The 22704-nt window shown below is 41.4% G+C and overlaps 1 protein-coding gene across 2 annotated transcripts in view; it reads right to left on the bottom strand.

Moving 5' to 3' along the window:
- The window catches only part of MYO1E (myosin IE), a 74378-nt gene that overhangs the window by 7606 nt on the left and 44068 nt on the right, over positions 1 to 22704 (bottom strand). For both annotated transcript variants that reach the window (XM_066196621.1, XM_066196623.1), the window contains exons 9-23: positions 22430 to 22562; positions 18837 to 19033; positions 17837 to 17917; positions 17367 to 17453; positions 15983 to 16069; positions 14751 to 14918; positions 13942 to 14027; positions 13266 to 13347; positions 12375 to 12481; positions 8498 to 8596; positions 4630 to 4774; positions 2274 to 2388; positions 1412 to 1581; positions 1127 to 1272; positions 498 to 644 (exon numbers count right to left, since the gene is read on the bottom strand). In XM_066196621.1, the coding sequence (XP_066052718.1) occupies positions 498 to 644; positions 1127 to 1272; positions 1412 to 1581; positions 2274 to 2388; positions 4630 to 4774; positions 8498 to 8596; positions 12375 to 12481; positions 13266 to 13347; positions 13942 to 14027; positions 14751 to 14918; positions 15983 to 16069; positions 17367 to 17453; positions 17837 to 17917; positions 18837 to 19033; positions 22430 to 22562 (1850 nt within the window). The remainder of the gene's footprint in view (positions 1 to 497; positions 645 to 1126; positions 1273 to 1411; positions 1582 to 2273; positions 2389 to 4629; positions 4775 to 8497; positions 8597 to 12374; positions 12482 to 13265; positions 13348 to 13941; positions 14028 to 14750; positions 14919 to 15982; positions 16070 to 17366; positions 17454 to 17836; positions 17918 to 18836; positions 19034 to 22429; positions 22563 to 22704) is intronic.

Here is a 22704-nt window from a genome sequence, read left to right as displayed (position 1 = left end):
TCTTCCGTGCTTTTAAAAAAAATATTCTTCTTAATTGACCTTTTCTAACTTTCCTGGTAGGGCTTCTCAAAGGAAATTTAAGATGCCCTGGAGAGGACAGTGAGCTTTGAACAACAATGTGCAAAGGTCCAAGTAGGAGATGTATCGGCCCTGAGGCACCAGTGCCTCTGCTGGTGCTGCTCAGGTGCTGTAGAGGATGTTCCCTGCTCCTGCCAGGAGCCAGCAGCAGCTGTGCAGAGGGCCTGCCCCGGTGCCATGGTCAGGAGAACAAAGGCGGCTCTCCATACACACGCACAGTGGGAAGCCTCAAGCGGCCCTGGTAAATCCTAACCTGTTACTCTGACAAGGCAAGCACAAAGTCTGGTCTCCTTGCACACACAGGGTTTTACACTGCCACCTCCTATTGTAAATAAAGTCGAGTTGCAGTCACTCATTTGCCTTGGCAGCAAGAGCAAACATTTATCCCTAGAAGCCCATTGAAAAAAGCCATAACTCACGTATTACTAAACTTCAGAGGTAGTTTTCTTTGTGTTTTCTCTTCGTATCGTTTTGATAAGAGGCTTAAAAATTCTGTTTTGAAGACTGATTCGAGCAAACTATCGTATTCCTGTTCATGTAGAATGAAAATGTCATCCTGCATGGTGCTGCAAGGAAATCAGAGCATACACCAGGGGTTTAAAATGTCATCAGCAAATACAGCCAGCATTATAATGACATTTGCAGACTACTCATGGTTAATTTTTAAAAACATAACAAAGTCGAAGCAGCACTGATTATAGAGCCTTGCTTTCTGAGAACGGTTTTGGTTTTTTTCAGGAGTTGATAATGGAATAGCTGAAAGAATTCCTTCTGAGAGACAGGAATACTACTTAGTCATTTTACAGAAATTACTGTTAGCAAAAATCCATGTGCTATTGAAGTTACAATTATAATCCTTCTCTTCAATAATGGCAGATTTTGTGACTGGAGATAAATTGGAAATTTGAAGGTTACTGAAGCAAGTCTGAAACCCAAAGCAAGCAAATTCAAAAAGAAAGCTTTTAATTCCCACTTCATCAATCGACTTATTTTCCCTGTCCTACACAAATGGCTCTGTCAACGGAAAAAATACATTCCAGGTACTGACCTTAAAGAAACAGAAAGAATTCTCTCCACTTCCATCCTTCGCTTCAAGACTTCCTTCACCTGGCCCTTCTCGGGGCCCTGCTTTACCTTTTCACGCCCAATCAGGTAAATGCACTTGGGAGTGAGGACGAGATCTCGCTTCACGCTCTGAAACACAACATTGGAAATGCTCAGCCGTGTGCTGCCCGGGGTGCCCCTGAGCCGGGCCCGTCCTGCGACAGGATGGTGCAGACAACTCTGACTTGCAGCACAACTCATCTTTAGGGGATGTTGCTGTTCCACCCACCTTAAACCTTCTGTCGTATTTAGTTACAGTGTCTGCAAAATCGATCTTCTCCCGCTTGCCCACAAACTGGCGGAGCTCGGGGCGGTCCTCCATGCCTATGTAATCTCCCACAAAATTCCTGTTAATGCTGTTCCGTCTCCTCTCCTTCTTGTTCAGCAACAGATCTGATGCTTAAATACAATACACAAACGCTGATTAACAGCATCTACTAAATTTTGTAAACTCATGCTCTCGAAGAGCCAATGGTTTCACACAGAATTTCTTGGGAGGTGATAACCAAAGTGTTTCTAATATGGAGAAAGAGTGAAGCACTGCTACTAATCCTTTAGACAAGGATCTATGTCATCACCAAATCCATTCCTAATGAAATACACTGATGGCAAGCTCAGTAGTTCTGGTTAATTGAGAGCACTTTTGGAACTAAGAAATTTCTCACTCACTGCTAGAAATTAAAGATTAACCCTTCCAAACCCAGCAGGTTCATTCACATAGCCCAGGTCACATACAACTAAATCCCAGAGAGTCCACGGATTGATTTTATCAACTACAGATTATTCAAATCCTGCGGAACTATAGGAAGTTTTCTTTTTTGCCTCCTCTGCAGCATCTCTGCCGTCTGTCCTACTCAGTGTGGCTTTGATTTGAGAGCAAAACACCAGGCAGTCCAAGAGATCTGTGCATGCAGAGCACTCAGCCTCATCAGTGATACCTTAGGGTCCAAAAAACTGCAGTCATTCCAAGACAGTTAACTGCAATGCAACTTTTGCTACAGTGGGAGAGATTTCCTTCCCCTCTGCGTCCCCCCTTCTGCCTCTGGAACCATGTGTGTGTGAAGTCCCTGCCATCACAAGTTCTGACCCACCTTCTTCTCTCATCTGCACGTATTTTTTCCTGGCTGCGTACTTCCTCCAGGCCTTCTGGATGGCCCTGGCATACCCATCGTACTTCCTCTCTCTCATCTCTTCTAACAGAAACAGCTGTACAAGGAGACAGTGGGTGAGTCAAACATTTTACGTGCAAAGTTCAAGGGAAATGCTGCATTTTATTTTCAACAACTCTCCAGTGCATTTCACTCTAGATCGAAGCGGGTGCCTTTTCCACAACTGTGGGACCTGGGATTGGAATGTTAAGGTAGTCCTTCTGGAAGAAATCTCTGATGCTTGAGCGGCTGTGGCTCTTACCAGTCTACCCATTAAGTTCCATACCCCATGAGGAAGGAAGAGGAATATGGATTCTCCCTGAAATATTCTACTGGCGCAACACAAGGTTCTCCACTGGCCACTTCCTCAGCCTCCATCCATCCATTCTCCAAAATTCCTACTTCCCTTGTCAGAATGTTACTGTGTCTGTGGGCATCTGTGCAATGTGTAACATTACTGTTCACAAGCAACTTTCTTCCCTGGCTGAAGTTCGTACCCTTGTGTCCACTGGCTCCATTCTCTCTCACCACTGAAGGTTGTCAGCTGGCTGCAGGACTTGGGACTATGGCCTTATGATTCACAAGTATGACATAGTAAGATTTTTGGGTCTAAAATTTCAGAAAGCAAGAGAAAATATTGTTTTATTAAAGCAGGAATGGAAGGTGCATCCCCTTTTTTGAGAATTTCCCGTGTGCTATTAAAATACATGTCAATTCAATGTATTAGAAGAACTTCATAATTATTGTAGGATACAGCATATTCACTATAGCCTTTTACACACTTCACTTAAATGGGGTTTTTGTCTTATCAGGAGCACAAGCCTTTGGCTAAATTGCAGCATTCACTCAGTCCACTGACATGACTGTTGCTTATTATTTTCCTGCATTGTGTGTTAAATATTCACAGGAGTTTTCTTCTAGCTTTCGAGAGATAAAATTAGTAAAAACAGGTATATAGAGAGGCAAACCTGGGCTTTAGGATTTCTTCTTTTTTACTTTGCTGCTCTAAACCATGCAAATCTAGAAAAACACTGTTGTTCATATTGATCTGAAAAAGGAAACTCGATCTGGTGAAAACCATTTCCACAGAACCCCACTTGCTCCTGTGCAGTTATTTATTCAGGTGTGTGATGGAAATGTAAATAATGAAGCCTTTCTGCCACCCATAAAACCTTATTTCAGAGTTGGCAATTCTCCATCTACAGCAAACTTACTTGAAAAAAATTAAAAATCTCTTCCTGAACACAAGCACTGGCTGGGGTTTCAGCACCGGCACAAGAGCTCCTGATGCAAAAACATCCTCAGCTGCAGCAGGGGCACGACCAAGCCTTTGTGCAATCCAGGTTACAGTGACAGTATGGATGCTGTCAATATGCCACCTGAAGTACTGTAATAATCTCAAGCACCACATGCTGTGGTGTATAAACATGTCTCTCAGCTGTAGGCAGGAATGTAAATCCCATTATTCCTGAACAGTATCTTACCCTTTTTAAGGTAGAAACAACAAATTAGGACTTGAAGAAGCATTCTTTTTTTTTTTTTTTTTTTGCCTTTAACAAATATCTTCCCATGTGATTGGGCACAGCAGTGTTATTGCCTGAATTACTGTTGTTCTAAAGAGAAAAATACATATTCCTGGAACAGCAAATGATAGCCACAGAAGTGCTCAGCTTTTATTTTAGCATGTAACTTCAGAAAAAGCACCAAGGAATCTATGCTCAGCTGCAAGATGTGCTTCACAAACTAAGCCCCATTGTTTCTGATGCATCAGGAATACATGAGGGTGAGTAGAGCACAGATTTTCCTTAACAACTTTTCTGAAAAGCAAAGTAAGAAAACTTTTTCTTCCAATAGATTTTGCATGATTTAGCAGCCACAGGATAAAACCAGCCATGTGATGCCTCCCTAATATTCTCTTTGGGATTTCAAGCTGCAGTCATTCTGGAACACTGAATTACTCTGTGCTGTGTAACACATCCTTACCATCCCTGGGGACTATTCTACCTTCATCAGTAGTTCTTGTTACAAGAAGAGGACCAATGTTCTTGATGCCAAAGCATCTTCATAACCCATTTTTCTTCTTCTTGATGCATTTAATTCTCTTTATATTAAGTGCCAAAACCCTGCAGTGGCCTCATGTAGTGTGTCCTTTACACAGCCTCTATGACCAACATGCTCAGCTTGTTTAAGAGTGTTCCACTTCCCCCACCTCAGCAGGTACCGTGCTCAATTTGAGCAGGCAGCACTTTAAATTCAGCAAACAACGGATATTTAAAGAATTGTGTTCTGGCACACTTACAGACTCTGGAGCTTTGATGAAGACTTTGGACTTCCCGAGCTGGTACTGGTCAGGATCCATGTTGACTGACTGAAGCAGGTGGAGGACTCCCTGTTTCTCTTCTCCTTTCCAGGAGGGCCAGGTTGCTTTGGTCAGAATGGCATACCTTAACCAGCAAGCAGAAGAGATTAAAACCAAGGGTCAAACAGCAGCAGCAGCACACCACTGACTCTTGGCCAGCACTGCCCTGGGGGAGGTTGACAATGGCAGCAGGACTCAGAGCTTGGTGCGTGTCAAGATGCACCAAGTATTAAGATGTTCCTTGTTTAGTGAGACCAAGCAACTGAGAAGGACAACAGTGCCCTGGAGTCTCCCATTTCCAGATGCTACGTTGCTGTCTGGTAACTGCATCAGCTCACTGCAGAAAGTTCTGCTGGAATCTGCGTAAGTCCAGGGTGAAGTTATTCACCAGCAATGACCTACGGTCCAGATTTGAGTGCCTTCATCCTTGGTATTCTAAACTGATTCCCAAACACATATCCAATTTCTCACTCAAGCCTTCTCACTCTGTCCTACTCTTACAAAAGTCTTTTCTGTTTCTGAGCAAGTGACCAGCTTGTGCTCCTAACCCACCTGCTCAACAGCTGGGCTGCATTTAAGCAAGGAGCCATGCCTGGCTCTATCCCAGGAAGCCTCTGCCTTGGCCTCCAGTGCAAGAAGGAAGCAACAGTGATGTTGGAGCTGCCTTGAGGGCACGCTGGGAACTGACCCCACCAAGGGCCTGGAAGGAGCAGGGAAGTGCTCTCACTTGTCTTTGACAGAAAGAAGCATGCAGCCTTCTCTCTCATGGTGACCTCTGTAAGCCTTGAGAATGCCCAGGTTGCAGCCCCTTTTAAACTGCCAGCATTTCCAAGCCTTCACTTGGGCTTTTGGAACTGCCAGGCTGGAGTTACACAGCTGCCTCGTTCCACTGCCCACAAAGGAGCACTGCTGGGCTAAAGCTGCTGCCCCAGCACGTCTGTGGGTAAGGAACTTCTCTGGCAGCACCTGTCCAGGCTCCTTTGACAAGACTGGAGAACAGCTAAATGTGTTGAAACATATTTCTCCCCAAAATCTTATATTCTTTACTCTTGACAATTTCCTTTTAATGCCTTAGGCATACTTAACTAATGTAAACTAAAGCATGCTTATTAGTAAAATTAATCAACACATGAAAAAAGTGATCAAGTATGGAGGTCGGCTTGTTGTAATTCCTAAGTTCTTAAGATGGTTTAGGCAGCTCCTAATAAAATGTTCTCAAAAATCAGATGAGGAAGGAATTGTTGGAAAATACATTAAAGGAATGTTGATTACCCATTATCATCATGTCTAAAATGTTATCCAGCCAAGAAGCAGGAACACTGTCATGCAATTTAAGTAACAATACCACACAAACAGAAATAGCAAACAGTTAAATAGAAATGTATCACAAAACCCAAATACCTTTGAATAGAAGGTGCATGAAAAGAGAGTAACTTGTGAATGATCCAGTAGGATTTAAACCACTGATGTTCTCATGTTCAAATCTTCCAGTTAACAAATGCTCAGGTACTCAGCTGGACAGTTTAATAAAGTAGCTCTTACACCACCTTAAATATAGCAGTGTATTACACACAGTCTGTGTTTAGACAATGTGTGCACTCACATATTTATGTGATTAATCAGTATTATGGGATAAATAGATGCAACCCAGTAAGGAGCTGTAAGTTAAAGTAACTCCCAGCTCATTTATTTACCAGCTCCTTTTGCAGGCTCATCATGTACTGCAACAGTGCAGCTGTGTAGAGGGGTCTAACCAAGTATGAAGGTAAAGCAGCTGAGGTGAATGAAGGTGTTTGAAGCTGCTGCCTTCCACACAAGAGACTGACATGACATTTCAGCATGCAACAAATTGTCTCCTACATGTCCTGAGCTCTAAGGGGGAAAATGTGATTCATGACCTTTTAATATACATAGAGCTCTTGGGGTACAAAGCAAGAACAGATTTGAAATTCTCTTTTTTCATCAAATTAACTTCAGACATTTACTGGTGTGACAAGTCACAGGGCAGAACAAACAGATCATTCTATAACATGCACTATTTAAGCATTTCACCGTTTGATAACGTGACAACTCTCACTGTTCACTGCTGTTTAGCAATGGCACTTCAGCGTCCTCGTGCATGCTTCCCATGAAACCAGTCATGGCACTATCCATGAATCCAGGTTTGTTAAGCTTGTGTAAGTTGATCTTGCAGATGATTTCAGTACTGAATGTGTTCTTAACATGCTTCAAATCATGACTGCCCCCCAGATAGGTATTGCAAACTCCCAGTAAGCAGTTAGGTCTGACGGCTAAACAGGGAGTGGGAGCTCAGCTTTCAGATTGGTTATGCTTGGGAACACACAGGCCTTTTCAGTGACTGTGGCTTTTTGCATGCAAATGTAAATTTTGTACATAAAAGTCTATTCAGCCCAGCAATCTCCACTTGCATGGAGATGCCAAGGAACGCCCAATGAAAACAAGTGTACAAGCATGCATTTCCTGTCCATCCCATGCCTCAGCCCGCTTTTACTCACACTGACTCAGGGGGTCAGAACAGAGCTTGTTCTGGATGCTAGGACTGTGAACAGAAAGGGTGCAGGAAGAATTTTACTCATAACGAAGTGTTACATTTAAAAAAGCTAATTAATCTGGAACAAAAAGATGAATTCCCTAAGAGGAGTTTCAGTTGCCTGTGGATCCAGAAGTGGCACGTAGCTCTCCTTCGTGCAGAGCTCTCAGGGCCTGCCCAGCCCTCACACTCTGTGTTCAGGCTAGATTTAACACACAGCATAAATCTGTTATTTGTCGCAGCAACAGTCTAAACAACCTGGTCTGCAGCATATTCATGTTAACATGTCTGGGCTTGAAGGTTATGAAGAAAAAGGAATTTAAAATTGTTCCATAATGAAAATGAAGTCCATACTTTCAGAGATTTTAGGTCTGACTGTTACTACTTTATTAGAATATTCTTGGTATTATCATGAAGTATTACTAATGGCTTTGTTCTGTGCTGATTAACTATATTCCACTCCTTGCAAAAACTGATTGGGTCTTTTGTTTGATACTCTCAAATTCAATGCAGAGACTTCCAACAAAAGTTGATTTATCACATAAAGCCTGTACGGGCACTTACTAGCTGTGTGTCTCCAGTTTCTGAAAAACAGAAGCTGAATGTTGTATAAATCTTGAAACTGCTCTTATTTACGAGGATTTCATGAGCTAGTGGAGGTAGTTAATCATGTTAACAGCTGGTCCGAAGACACCGAGAACAGGACTGATCTTCCAGAGCTCTGACTTGCTTTCATTCATTCAGGGAGCAGCTGCAGAGGTTTGTACCCATTCCCAGCTGCTGGAACACCAGTGGAAGGATAAGGAGCACTGTAAGCTGAGGTTACTCTGTACACTGCAATGGTTGAGTGGCAGGTGTGGATTTCTTTACCTGTGTTCTGTCTGCCGTGGGGAGAGTTGGGAGAGCTGGAGCAGTAACATTTTAGACAAGGGCTTGCAGCTGGACACTCAGATTTCAGGCACTGCAGCGGTTCCTTGAACTCTTTGTAACTTTGAGGAACCCTCTCACAGGACTACAAATACTGAGGCCTCAGGCAAGTTTACAGAAAAGATGAAGTACTATCAATAACACAAAGTCAGGCTTTAAAGCACTTTGAAATCTCTGTATAAGATATTTCACTGAGCAAGGCTCATGTGGAGAAATGGCTAAAGTGGGAAATGAGAAGGTTTCAAAACTGGCAAACTCTTGGTTCTCTCCTCATCGTGTAAACAACCCTGCTGCTGTTTACAGCAATTCCTCTAAACGAGTGTTACCCACCTCTGCAGAAACTTCTTAAAAACCCGTCTGTAGGCGTAGCCAGCTCTTCTGACTCGAATATTTTCTTTCAGACCCAAGTATTCCACTTGATGCTTTACCCTGGGGACAAAAACAATGCAAGGCTTAAAATCCATTTAATTTCAGCATACTTGTGGATTGAGGCATTCTTAAACAGCTGAATCACGTTTAACTGTTGATTGCTAAAATTCATGCACAGGTAAATGGATCTATTTTTGCACATTACCCTGCACACTGCATGGTAGGAAAGATATTCCAGGCAGGGAGACTACAGCACTGAAATATGTGTAGCAAGTTAACCTTAGCATTTCCCCCTAGTTTAACTTCCCGTCTCCAAAATAATTTGCGTATACATTTCTTAAGTAATAATAAAATCCATTAAAGGCCAAGTAACTATTACCTATGCAAGTACACAGCTGGTATCCAAGGGATTGGGAAATTGGTTTGTGTTCTCCTACTGTAGGTTTTTCCTATGCTCTACATAGCTCAAACAGCAATATAGTAACTTTTTTTCCTCGTTGTTATGGAGAAAAGACCAAATCGGATGGCTGGAAAAAAGCCCCTGATGCCAAACCTTCACTACACAAAGAATCAGAAAGAAGAAAGCCACATCAGCACAGTGATGAAGAGCCAGAATTCCTCCTAATTCTACCACGCTGCAAAGGAAGGATTCGAGGATAGGCTCAAGAGCGGCTGAAGCCAGTAATGGATGATTCACCCAAGGCACATTTTAAATTACAAACAAAAGCTGAGCTGGTAGCAGTCCCCCAGAAAGTGTTAATGGCTGTGGAGGAGCTCTGTTGCATGTGGGAACTGAAGCATCACCATCCCAACACCATCAGAGCTGCCTCACGCCAAGCACTTCCAATTAGGTTCTAACCAGGGAACAAGTATGTGCCGTGAAATGCAAAGCACAGAAAGAGCAAAACTAAAAAGCTGTTGCACTTTTTCCTCCATTTAGACCCGTGGTACATTTCTGTTTCTATGTTTCTTCTTACACATCCTGCTAGTCTACTACTTAGTGTTTGGTAATTTGATTTGAAGAATGTCAGTTGCTGATTTCCTTTGCATTTCCTTAATTTTCTCATCTAAGTCATGTGTTGAAAGAAGCAATGTCAGTTTTTCACTCTGTTGCTGCTCTTCTACCGGGCAAAGTATAAAAGCTTTAGCTTCCAGTCAGAACGATAACAGTTAAGATTTTAGCCCTGCAAGTTTGACAAACAGTATATAAAAGAGCATCTGTTTATATATAATTTTTAAAAAGTGAGCCTGTAAGAAGCCACTTAATTTTGTTTTGCTTACTGTTTCTCTGATTTTACCGAAGATTTTTCAAATCCTGAAACACTCTCAGTTAATTCAATGTTATTTCTCTAGCTGTTTTGGAAAGCTAAATTTGAATATAGAATGTACTGCCCATTGATTTTTTTTGTTCAGACATTTTTTTCAAATGACTCATAGTATGAAGGGAAAAATCTTTTGAAATCCCTTGCTACAAATGACAAAATCCCATCATTATTTCTTCTTTTTGACGACCACTTTTGAGAGGCATTTTACTAAATGATGAGTGATACTGCTCTTTTAGCGTAAAATAAAGACTACTACACATTTGAATCTTGCTGTGTTCAAGGAATAAAGTATATTTTGTACCCACTCCAAGAATTCTGGTACAGTACAGAGTTGGTGGACAAAAATACATTTTCCTGTTTATAGCTTTCCCTCCTGTTCACATCTGGAATAATGCACTGGAGCAACAGTACTACTCCCATTTTCTTACTGTCCTGCCAGTATCAGTGTCCAGCACCAGAGAATTTGAGACATTTTTCTGTTTTTTTCCTTTCCTTTCTGAGAAAAGACACACTGAAAATCTCCCTCCAGGCAGCAACCTCAAGCAGGTCAGGGTCTGGGAATTCAGCAAATGCAGCAGTTTTGAATACAAGTCCAAGTGGCTGTGCCAGGACCTGAACAAAAACACATTTCAAGAATACCCCAATTTCTGGACTAACTAAGGTATTATACAAGGTTTAGATATTACACAAGGTCAGTGTTTCAGTGCTAAATATTCTGCAGTTACTCAACAGCAGCAGAAAGGTGGAGTTCCATGGCTTCTGTGCGCATGAAGTAAGACCAGCTTTGTGAAAGGGTTTTTTCCTTTTTCAGTTACATTTTCATGGTCTAGTAACCTGCTACTAATAAGCAAATTGCTACTCCCATTACTGACTAAGGCAGCCTGTGTATGATGCAGCATTATGTGACCACACAAGAAAATAAAACAAAAAAAAAATTAAACCAGCCAATTAGCAAAGTATCACCTAAACTCAATTATGTTTTTTATTTCCCTCAAATCTTTTTCACTGTAAAACTGAGAAATAATATTAAGCTTAACTCTGAATTGTCACATGTATATAAATTTCTTTCCTCAGACCTGTCACTAAGTGCCCCAGTAAAGTCCTAGTACAATAGATGGGCAATCACAGATTGAAATGGGAGAATGTTGGGATTTTGAAACAGGGATGAAGGATTACCATTGTAAGCAGCACTTCCATTTCTGAGTCTGACAGCATACAATCCTTTGTATTTCACTTGGCAAATACAGCAGCTACTGATAACACACCATCCTCATTATAGGAAAACAAGAAGAAATCTTGCCCGTTTTTGCTCCTAAAGGGGTTTCCTGAAAGCTGTCCTTTTCTCAGGACTGGATTTGTTTCACTGGTTTCCTAGCAACACCTTCCACAATAACAGGCCTGTTTCCCAATATGCAAATGATTGATTTTACAAGCCCCTCCATTTTTAACTGTAAGTTTTATAAATATTATTCCCAGGATCACTTAGTTTCCTCCTCTGGTCCCCAGTGTCAGTAGACAATTAAGTGCTGCACCGTTGGATTTTCAGGGTGGAAAAGCTAAAGAGGGTGTACATTTACTGCCAAGCCCTCACTGAGACTTTGAAGTGCAGTCCCAACAGCTTCTGTAAGCGCTCTCCATCTGCACGTGACTGTGCTGGTCTGCTGGAAAGGCAGGAAGGGAATTCTGCTGGGGTTGTCCAAGAATGTTTTTTATCCGACTTTGCAAGCTGTTTCACCGCGATAAAAATAACCACTTGCTTTATCGGCAACTTTACCATTCTCAGAAGTAGTTGGTATCCAGTAATGAATACGACCTACATTAGGCCCCCACACCGTTGACACGTCCTACTGAGCACCTACCCCAGTGCAAAAAGAGCAGCACCTTTTCCAGAGTAGAGGAAGACGCTATAAGCACCACGTAGTTAAAGACGACTTAAAACAGATGTGATAAACCAAACTGATCATTTAGACATCTATGCAATGTCTATATAATCACTTGATATGACATTCCAGTCAATTCTTTTTAAAGAGCTGGCTAATTAAACCTAAGTAAAATAGGAACCTTCTCCATTGCTGGTTATAGACACTTTTTGGCAGGTTTGATACTTAAAAGCAGATACAGATATCCTACTGGTTTCTTAGCTTCTTAATAGAAGCTGTTTCCAAAGCATAAAGCCAAAGTTAGAAGTGATAATAATACATTTGGTGTATTATTAAAATACATGTGCACATTCTACATGGAAAACTGAGTCTTTAATATACTGGTTGTGTTACTCATGCAAACGCTGGTTATTCATAACTGGCAGGAGAAAAGCCAAGAGCTGCATACACTAAGTGCTGACTTAGACCAAGCAGCACCACTTAGCTTCAGAGTTTAGGAGATGTCACGCTAGATTTCATTTCTGATGGTTTAGAGAATGTAGTTCAGTTTGCAGGCTGTACAATTACAAATTATTTATTTTTCTGGCTTCTTCTGCCCATTAGCACTGCTTCTCCTCACACACTCATCCATACCTGCTCTCCTCCCAGTCTCGAGACTTCTTTGTCTCATTGGGTTTGATGCAGCGGATGTAGTGGGGTGTGCACTTCATCAGGGTGCCAACAAGGTCATTGGCTTGTTTCTGTAAAACAAAGGAAAACAAGAGGATCTGAGCTGAACAGGGTAAATCCTGAGGGAATTCTACAATTATCAACCATCTGCTGATGATTCCATTGGCTAGATACGGTCGCCTTTGGTCTTTCTCCAACAACCAAAGTGTCCTGGGGTAATATGCACCTCATAATAAACTTATCAGTAAACAGAAGGCACCATTATCTCCAGCTGTGTAATACATTTAAACTTCTATATAAAGAGGTGGAGCAAATGCATCAAGTGAACCTATCAGGGTGAAGTGTGAGGAAAGAGGTTGGTAAAATACTGATCTGCAAAGTCATGTGTAATCTAAGTGTGTATTCTACAATGGGTCTCCAAACAGACCCTGGCCTTGTGGCACTTGCTGCCTGAGGCAAGGCACCCTGCGGTCAGTAGAGAGGCTGCTGTTGACTGGGTGGGTGTTGGGTCAGGATTTCTGCACTGTAAAGAGACCAGTTATCTGCAGTTAACTGCAGTGAGGTGGCTCATTCATTATGCAGATACAAGTGCGTTCATCATGCAATTGCCGGTTTTGAAAATTCACTGTTACTGGATGCAGCTGAATGCAACATTTAATGAACACTGACGCTGGGCAGAACAATTCTAACAATGCTGAAACAATGCATCTCCTTGACATGAAGATACTCCTAATATGTATCCTTAAAAATATCAAGATAGTAAAAAATGAAAATACTTTTTAAAATTTATTTAGCTATTCATACACAAACACACAACTACATAAACACACACCAACACTGCAAAAAGAGACCTACTTTGATTTTGCTGCCTGCAGTGGTAGGACGGCCCTTCTTGTCCACTTGAAGATTTTCAGGAAACAGAGCCTTTATAAAAGGCCTAGGAAAGAATTTATAAAATAGGGTTGGCATAGAAAGACAATTCAGTGCAGGCATGCCAAGAAATATGCTATAAAAGTTGATAGTTGAGCTGAATATAATTAGCTATTTCTATTAATCTTGAGTTATATCAAATCTATTTTAAGATTACTACTTGCCATGAGCCTCATTCCTCACAGAGACCCCTTGCTATTTTAGTGAGCATCGAAAGCCATGACAGCAGACATCTAGAAGGCTTGAAGAAATGCACACTTCTTAAAAAATAAGCATCAATTAATTAAAATACATCACAAAGAATGTAACTTTGTTTGTCAAAACAGGGCCTGTTCTGAGAGGATGCCAGAGCACTGATGGCCTTGCCTGAGGCCAAAACAAAGGCCACCATCACGGCATTTGATTCCGACACTGCAGTGCCTCCCTTGGGGCAATGCGCAGGAACGAAGGTCAGGGTAACGAAGTTTGCTGCCCTGCTGCAGTGCTGCGTTACTGGCAGGGTTACACAGAGATCAGCAGGTGCACGGCAGAGAAGTCAGGCCCTCTGTGCCCCTCCCAACCACCACGGCACCCGAGCTGGAAGCAGGTTTTGCTTACGTACAAATCACTGCTCTGCATGAGCTCAATCAAGTCTGTGAAAAGAACATCCCGATTCCTCTCGCAGAATCCATCCATGTCATAAGATACCTGGGCCAAGGTGGAAATTGATTGCTTGTGGTAAGTTGAGAAACCAATAATTAGAGAACGTTTAAATTCTGTCCTCATCAGTTGCTGTTCTGTACTTTTTGGTTGGTCTGGTAAAACTTAAGATACTACAATGAACACTAAATCCTGGCATGTACTATTAAACTTTTTCACAACAAACAAAGGAGTTTAATCCTTAAATATAAATTCAGTTTAAACTCAAATCTAAAAAAACTTATGAAACTTGTGAATGGAACATGGTAAGTAAATTTAATACTGAATTTTACCTAGAAAAAATTTTGTGTAGTAAGGATTTACTGTTACTAACTGCAGGAAACAATGAAAACTCTGAGAAATAAAACCAAACAAGCTAGAACTGCACATTATATTCCCAGTTTTATTGGTGTATCATCACCTAAACATCATTTTTGTATCTGGATTCTTTAAATTTACTGCTACTGTAACACACAAATGAGATTATGATTAATAAAAGTCATGAGGCACTCATTTATTACATTTAAGTTCTGGTTCTGGGAGCAGCAAAGGCCATTTGTGAAGGCATTTCTGCCCTACGCTCCCTGCACTGTGAAGGGACACTGTCTCCTGAGAGAATCTGGCTGTGTATAACCCAGCCAGCCCTCTGCAGGCCTTCCCCCTCCCTCTCATTACTGTTCTCTTTCCTCAGAAATACATTACAGAGAATTCAGAGATGATTTTCCACCTTACCTTTCCAGCATAATGATGGATGATAAAGCCCTGGTTCCAGCTGTTGAAATGTTCATGAGTCCCAATCTGCATCTGGAGTTTCTGGAGCAGTGTCTGGTCAGCCCCTTCTCCCACCGCGTGCATTGTGGCACACACGTCGTCCAAAATGCTCATGATCCCTGGGGGATTCTGATGTGTTGGGGAACAACAACGGCAGCTCACGTGAGAGGGAAAGAAATTATGATGCCCGTTGTTTCCCCCAAACAGAAAATTGTCTTTGCTACAAAAACATTAGAGCCCAGTCAGGAAGGATTTCCCTCCAATCAACTGAGATTAACTATTACAGCAATATGCAAATAGTTTAAGGAGAGATGACACTTCATGAGATTACAGTGGGAAATGGAGGAAACGGTGATTACTGTTGAAAAAAACCACATTAACAAAAACATCAAAGCATTTAACATTTGCTCAAAGTTTCTTTCCTCAGTCCACCGAAGAGTGAACCCATGTCTGAGGAAAGTATTTAAATGGACATGCTGTAGTTTGACAAACCTAGAGCTAAATATCTGAGATTGGGAAGGAAGTCTTATTCTCCTCCTAGTTATCCTCATACAGACAGAAAATGGGCAAAATCTGATGTGCATTCAAGCACAAGTCACTCCAGTCTTTCAACAACTACTCTGGCCTACATGAGGTTAAAGAACTATCTGAAAAAACCCCTACTTCTGACCTGAACGACAACATTTGCTGTCACCCCAAAACAGAACATAAGGACTTGAGACTACAGAACAGTCTGTGGAGCAAAACCACAAAATTTATTTTACCTACAATACTGTCTCTTCACTTGTTTCTGCTGGATTTGCAACAGCATCTCGAAGAAAAGGTGGTGCTGTAGCTTCCCCAGACTGAATTACACCTCCCAGGGACACAAAGAGCATTATCTGATGTACAGTATGTCAGTAAGGTCATGATAAATATCGGTGGATACGATTTTTTCCCATTATTTTGTTTTTTAATCACGTCAATCACGCTATGGTATAGTTCTCTTTTTGGATGGTATCTTACATAGCATATCTTAGAGCTCCCATAAAACATCTTATATAAGATTTTTATATAGACTTAGTATGACTCAGTAACTGAACAGCAGTATTTGCATTTTCCTATGAACCTTCTTTACAGAAAAAGCAGTTGCCCAAATATTTAAGAGAACAAACTCTTGTTGTCTTCTCCACCTGCTTGCTCTAAGTACTTACCACTTTGTTCTCTATAAGGTCACACACTATTTTGTTGTTAAAGTATTCTATTGGTGTCCATCTAATTCCTTCTTGCACATATTCTTCCTGTTAAGTAAAAAGAAACAGATGCAAACATTCCTTTGCACTGTAGATGAAGCACTAGATTTACAACACACTCCACAGACACAGACTCGGCACCACTCGTGTTCAGGAAGACTTGCCAAATGTATGACTGGGTGGAGGTGGGAGAAATGACCCTACTGATAGTTAAATCCAGCTCTCTGCTGCCTAAAAGATGAATCGGAATCCTACTCTGCTCTCCCCAATATTCCTTTGTCATTCACAGCCCTTCCATGGTTACTGACAACAGCAGGAAGATTTCAACTGCATTTATTGTCAAAGCACTTTGCAAATAGTAACAAAATGACTTTTACAGTCTCTTGACAGTGCACGTAAGTATCCACATCCTGATCTATTTTAAAAATTAAGATTGTGACAGGCACATTGAGGATCAGATCCCCCAGACAACACATTTAGAAATGTACATGAAATGAAGACACAGCTCTTAATTTCTGGATGCAATTTCTGTATCCATAAAGGCACCTAAAGAAAGACTGGGGAAAATCCCTATTAAAATTGGGTTACATTGACCCAGTCAGTTGCACATATAAGGCTCAGTAGACACTCTGCAGGTCACTTGTGCACCCAGTGCCACCGTGACTGGTTACTCTCCCACAAAGGCAATTGTGTCTGGGCATTCCTGGAAACTCTGTCCCAAAGCTGGTGCCAGCCCTGAGCTCACACTGCACACAGGGCTCCTGTCTCAGCTGCATCCTGTCTGCCCTCCCATGCAGAAACAAAAAAAGTGACATTTGGTAGAAAGACTGTGAGCAGAGAACTGCAAATACTTCCACCATTATTTTTGTATTTCTCTGATCTATTTCATTCTGACATATACACACACACATATACTTTTTCTTTGTTTGTTTTTTTTTTTCAATAAAAAAGGTGTGGAGGAAACGAAGGAAAGTATCGCCAAGGAATGTGTGTGTACCCCCAAATGTGTGTCATGCTCACGGGAAGCCCAGGGATGGAGCCAGGCTGCAGCTTTCCATGCCTGCCCATGAGTCAGACTCTGCAGCACGCCTGGGCACAGTCATATGACTGCATTAGCACACCGTGGGGTGGACTGGCTTCTGCTCCACTCCATCAGACAACAAGCGCTGCAGCTGATGTGCTTTATAGTTTTAGGGTCAGCCAACAACAAAGGTTGCTTTCTTTCCCTTTGTCTTGCTTAACAAGGTAGATTTTACTGTTAACACATGATGAAACCTCGATTTTTCCACCAGCTGAGAAAGGAATAGCTCATTTGTGAATTCCAACGTAATAAATGTTCAGTTACCTGCTCTGCCTTCAGTGTCAGTTCAATAAAAATCTGCTGCAGTTTTTCATTTACAAAGTTGATACAGAACTGTTCAAAACCATTTTTCTGCAGAAAAGAAAACAATGTAAAAATCAGTCTCCTGCCTTATATACAATAATTTTTAGTTCTTATGCTGGCAATAAGCTTCAAAGAAACACTGTCAGTGACAGATGGGCTGCTGACTTTATAGACTTCTGTGGAATCTCAGATCTTTCTTTTAAGATCAATGACTTCATTTCTTTGAAGTGTCTTCAATACCTCATGTTTATTAAGTGAGACGTTACCAGTGAGATCACCATGTCCAGGAAGATGGGTTGGGATATTTTTGCTTTTATTCTGGCCATAGGATCTGTGATTTTTTTTTCTGGTTTAAATTTTCTCCCCTCCAAATTACAAAAGAACTCTCATAGCTCAGATCTGCTCAAACCCCAAGTATTCCATTGCCATACCTGAAATATTTCAAAGCCATAAATATCAAGGACACCAATGTTATACTCTTCATGGTCCTTCTCCATAGCCTTATTAATAGACTAACAAAACAGAAACAAAACACAAAACAAAGTGTAGTTCATACAATTAAAAAGTATCAATTTGTGTAAAATATATATAAAATACATATAAAATTCCTTTAAAATAATAGATTTGAATTGAATACAAATGTACAGAATAGGTTACTTTGCTGTCCCTTTTTAATAAAGTGCTACCAACAGTTAGGAAATGAACAGTGTGTTATCCTGTTTTCCAGGTCAGTGAGCCTTTGGATCTACTATCCATAAAAATCTTTCCTCTTCACTCTAATTGGCTCAGTTAAATAAAAGGAGCCAAGAGCAAAAGAACCGCTTTAAGTCTGCTATTTGATGAATTTTGCTGAGGGCACACTGAATCTCTCCACCTCACTGTGTGCTCCTGTGCAGTGTCAGTGCTGCACGGTGGGACGACAGGCCTGTTGTGAGGAAGGAAGCTCTGGCTCACTGCAGTGCGCACACAGAGCAGATCCCTGCTGCATCAGGAGCATCCAGGGCTCCCAGCCTCCAGCCCAGGCTCCCACTCTGAACAGGTGAGCGTCTCAGTATGGAGAATGGAATTTGGCCCCTGGCTCCACTGCCAATCCAGCTGCTCAAGGGGCTCTTTGCAGGGAGTGGGATCAGAGAGCAGGGGAGCACAACCAACTAATTCTGCTCTGCTGTGAAGGGGGAAGTCAGACTCAGAGAAGCCCAGATGCTGGCAGGAAGGAGATCAGGATCCCATGTGGGACAGTAACTGCAGGAGCCTGCAGGCACAGCTGGTGTCAGAGGCAGAGCCCTGTGTTTGGTATCCATGGTCACACTCCCACTGCGCTGGGCAGGCCAGGGCAGAGCAGTGACAGGCAAGAACAGGCCTGCAAGGAACATTCCTAGTGCCCTTGAACTTGCTCTGATACTTCAGTAGAATCAAGCAAATCCAACTTACATCCACCAAGTAATCAAAAACACGGGAATGAAGGGCCTTGGCCAGTGCATCCCTGGTGTAGCAGGCTTGTTCCACATTCAGTGTGACATTAATGGACTCAGATTTGCCTCCCCACTTGCTCTCCATCTGTCTGCTGGTCAGCTTCTCCTTCAGGCGGGCCTCGTTAATTCCCAGGAGAAAAGCAGGGAAAGCTAAAACTGCAAGAAAGATCAGGCTTGCTGGATTATGACCTACAGACTAAGTACAGACCAAAGAAAAAAATTAACTGTATCTTAAATAACAAGAAAACTCATGGAGTGTGCAGCTTAAAAAGGAAAAGGGGAGTGATTTATGTCTTCAAAATTTCCCTATGCTCCTCAAGGACATTTTCAACTCTTTACTTACATGGATTTCAATTAAGATAAACCACCCTGAAGTAAAATAGTCTGTTATTTCTGTACCTTCAGTCCTTCAAATATGTAAGCTGCCACAGGACATAGTTTTGAACTGTGTGGTTCAAACAATCACTCTTGGAGGAGACATAAATAAAATGTAGAGCTCACACATGAAATAAAATTGACACCAGTGAAAATTCTTTGTAAGAACATGAAAGATTTAAAATGTAATAAAAAGTAGGCTGCTTCCTAATATCCCTTCTTCTTATAAGTTAGGACACTGCAAAAAGTTTTCAATTACCTTGCCTTTTATTTTTTAATCCCTTATTCTGAAAGTACTCTCAAATTCTGTTTCCCCTTGTTTAAAATACATCTGGGTCTGGTGTTCTCTGCACTCTAAACACATGGTGCAGATGTTACTGCAGTTTCACACACCCTAGGGAGTGGAAAAACAGAAGTGTCTTGAAAGCAAACAGAAACAGCTCCTGAGGAAAACTCTCGGAGTTGGTTTTGCACCTTCTCTAAACCACGTGAACCCCTAACAGTGTTTCGTCCATGTTCCACCGGTATCAGATCTACTTTACTGGTGTGAGGAAGATATAAAATAATCACTAAGGCAGCAGCCACTTGCGCTTTACACATCTGTAATGTCACAGCATGACTTCACTACACCCTTCAGTACATAATTCCAGACGTATTTTAAAAATTGGAAATAACCACCAGCTTTCTAAAATATGATTTATTACCATCAGCAAACTGATTAAATTCACTCTGGGGTACCAGGAACCACACAAACAAAGCCGAGTCACTGGCGACATCTCTGGTAATTCAGAGAACTCAGCTTGAAGAGCACATGAAAAGGTCAATCATTATATGCTTTAACTTGGGAAGAATGAAGGCAACTATAGACCAGATATGCTCACATATGCTGTTAAGATGCCAGGAAAAACGCTTAACCAATACTACTGGCAGGAATTTATGAAGACAGTCCAATGGCAAGGAGCACCATGCAGAGCTCAGAAAGTCTCCCTTCCCAGTGCTAATGATTTACTGTAAGGGAAGAGTAGCTGGCCAGCACTTGATACAACTTCACATTCCTAAGATGCCTGACTGTTTTCCCTAGTTAGGGACCATAAAGTTACAGTCTGGAAATTATTATAAAGCAGGATATGCATGTAATTGAAAAAATGATCCTCAAAGAGTCATCAGTAGCATTCAGTGGAATAGTTTTAAATACACTCTGTGAAGGAAAGCTGAAAAGACTGGGCTCACTTCCTGGGCTTCCAGGAAGTGAAAAACAACCCTTTCAATACAATGCAAGTGTGAAGAGGGACGGTTTAAATTCTTTACTCCTTCCAAGAGAGAAGTACTATTATTTGCCATGATTTGTAGCATGGAAGATTTCCAGCAAGTAAGAACCTTTTTCATCTATTAATATAATAAAAAACTAGAGCAGATAGCAACCACAGGCAGTTTTAAAGATGTATTTGTCTAATGGTCTGTTAAGAATGGTCTGTACAGATTTGATTCTGACTCAGAGCAAAAGAGTAGAGTTTTTGGTGTCCCAAAGAATGGCTTTGCATGTTTTTCTGCAACTGGCTGTATAACAACAAGAACATTATTGACCAAATTCTTAAACTTTTTATTATTTCAGGCTTACACAAAGCAGGAGTGACCAGTGGTTGTTCCTTGTGCTTTATCTTTCGTGGCTCTGCAGGCTGTAAATGCTTTACCATTTGGTTGGTTAGGACAAACAGTGAACTGGGAGGAGGACTAACTGAGAAGAGAAATGAGCCCAAATTTCATCTTCATAATGTGAAGAAACTGTGCTAGACATAACTATTTCTCCTTTGGTTTCTTTAAAATCAGTATCTTTATGTGTAATGTTGATATTCATTCTACTTTCTAATTTCTTCCCAGGTATTATTCATACACAATCTATGTATTTGTACTCCAGGGAACAGGAGAAACATGGTCGACACAGCTCATCACAGAAACATATTCACTTCTAATGATTTGTTTTCAATTCATGTCTTTGCCATTTGTTATTTTGATGCAACTTGCTCTGTATCCATCTTGTATGGCTTTTAAATGCCTTGATTTGATTGTAAGATTTAACACTGTGATTTAAATTGAAGCACAGTGGCTCATTTGGAATCAAAAGGCATAAAAATACAATGCCACAAAATGGTTTTTCTTTGATTCACTTAATTTCTTAATTTCAGAGACTCGGAAGGTTAAAAATCAGTAATTTTTGTTTCCCAATTTCATAAAACAAATAGCAGAGGAGTGCTAGTAGAGTTGAGTGTGAAGCTGACTGCACAATATAAGTTAATTATTAATAAAGTATTTAAAACTAAACAAATGCAATTCTCCTAAGTGTAAGAGCCATTCTGAACCAAGAATTCAGAGAACACACAGGCCTGTATAGGTACTGTTATGTATGTTGTGCTTATCCACTCTGTCCTTAAACTATCCAAGTAGCATAATTCCACATTAGATGCAAGGTGTAAATCACAAGAACATTTTAAACTCGAAGTCCATTAACATTCCAACACCTTGCTGCTGTGGGCCCAGCTGCTACAGAACAGAGCACATTCAGAGCACATAGAGAACAGTGCTGAGGGAGGCAAGGACAGGGCACTGTGGGAAAGGGAATTATAAAGAAACAGTTACTCAGTAGCTGTAGCTAACAATGAGGTATTAGTGGAGGAACTCGAGACAGGAAACCTAACTGCAGAATGTAAAGCCTGCGTTTCAGTTCAGCTCTGAACCTCTGTTTACAAAGCACATGCACACACCTGTATGGATGCCTGGGCACCAGCTACGCCCTGAGTCCAGGGACACCCACAGCTGGGAGCTGCTTTCACAGGACAGGGAGGCCACACAAATCCCATCACCAACAGGGGATTTATAAATGTGTGCTGATGCACTGAGAGAAGCAGAGCTCAAGCCCTTCTTACAGCGCCTATTATTTCATACTCAAAGTATGGAACAGGATTTCTCAAATTCAAAACCACACTCCTGTTAAGTCCCTGGCCTTTTACAAGACAAAAGATGGGCCTCAGCACCTGGTTTTGGCAGAGACTCTCAACTGGCAGCCTCACACTCTAAGAAACGATGCTCTGTTTGGATAAGCAGCTCTAAATTGCAGTTCACCCTCTGCCATCTGGGCTGCAGCCCACTGCTGCTCCTCTAACAGCTTCCAGAGGTACTTACACTCCTCGCTCTCCACTCCTGCATAGTTGCCAACTTCTTTGAAGCTGATGTTTCCCAAATGCAGTATTCCTGCCACTATCTGCAGTACCAATGCCTGCTCCTCTGCAAAGATTCCAATCACACTCATTGCGTGCTGGGAAGAAAAACAAACAAACAAATCTGCATCAGTCAGAGACTCTTGTCGTAGAGGTCCTTTTAAAATTCTGGTGTTAAAAAGTAGAGTTATTCAAAGCAGTTCAGATTCCTAAAGCAACCAAATTTCATTAAAGCTACAA

Source organism: Chamaea fasciata, unplaced genomic scaffold (genome assembly GCF_029207755.1).
Source record: "Chamaea fasciata isolate MVZ Bird 193981 ecotype frontalis unplaced genomic scaffold, bChaFas1.0.hap1 SCAF_14, whole genome shotgun sequence".
In the NCBI taxonomy this organism is placed as follows: Eukaryota; Metazoa; Chordata; class Aves; order Passeriformes; family Sylviidae; genus Chamaea; species Chamaea fasciata.
The sequence above is the reverse complement of the archived record's forward strand: the minus strand, read 5'-3'. Positions and strand labels throughout refer to the sequence as shown.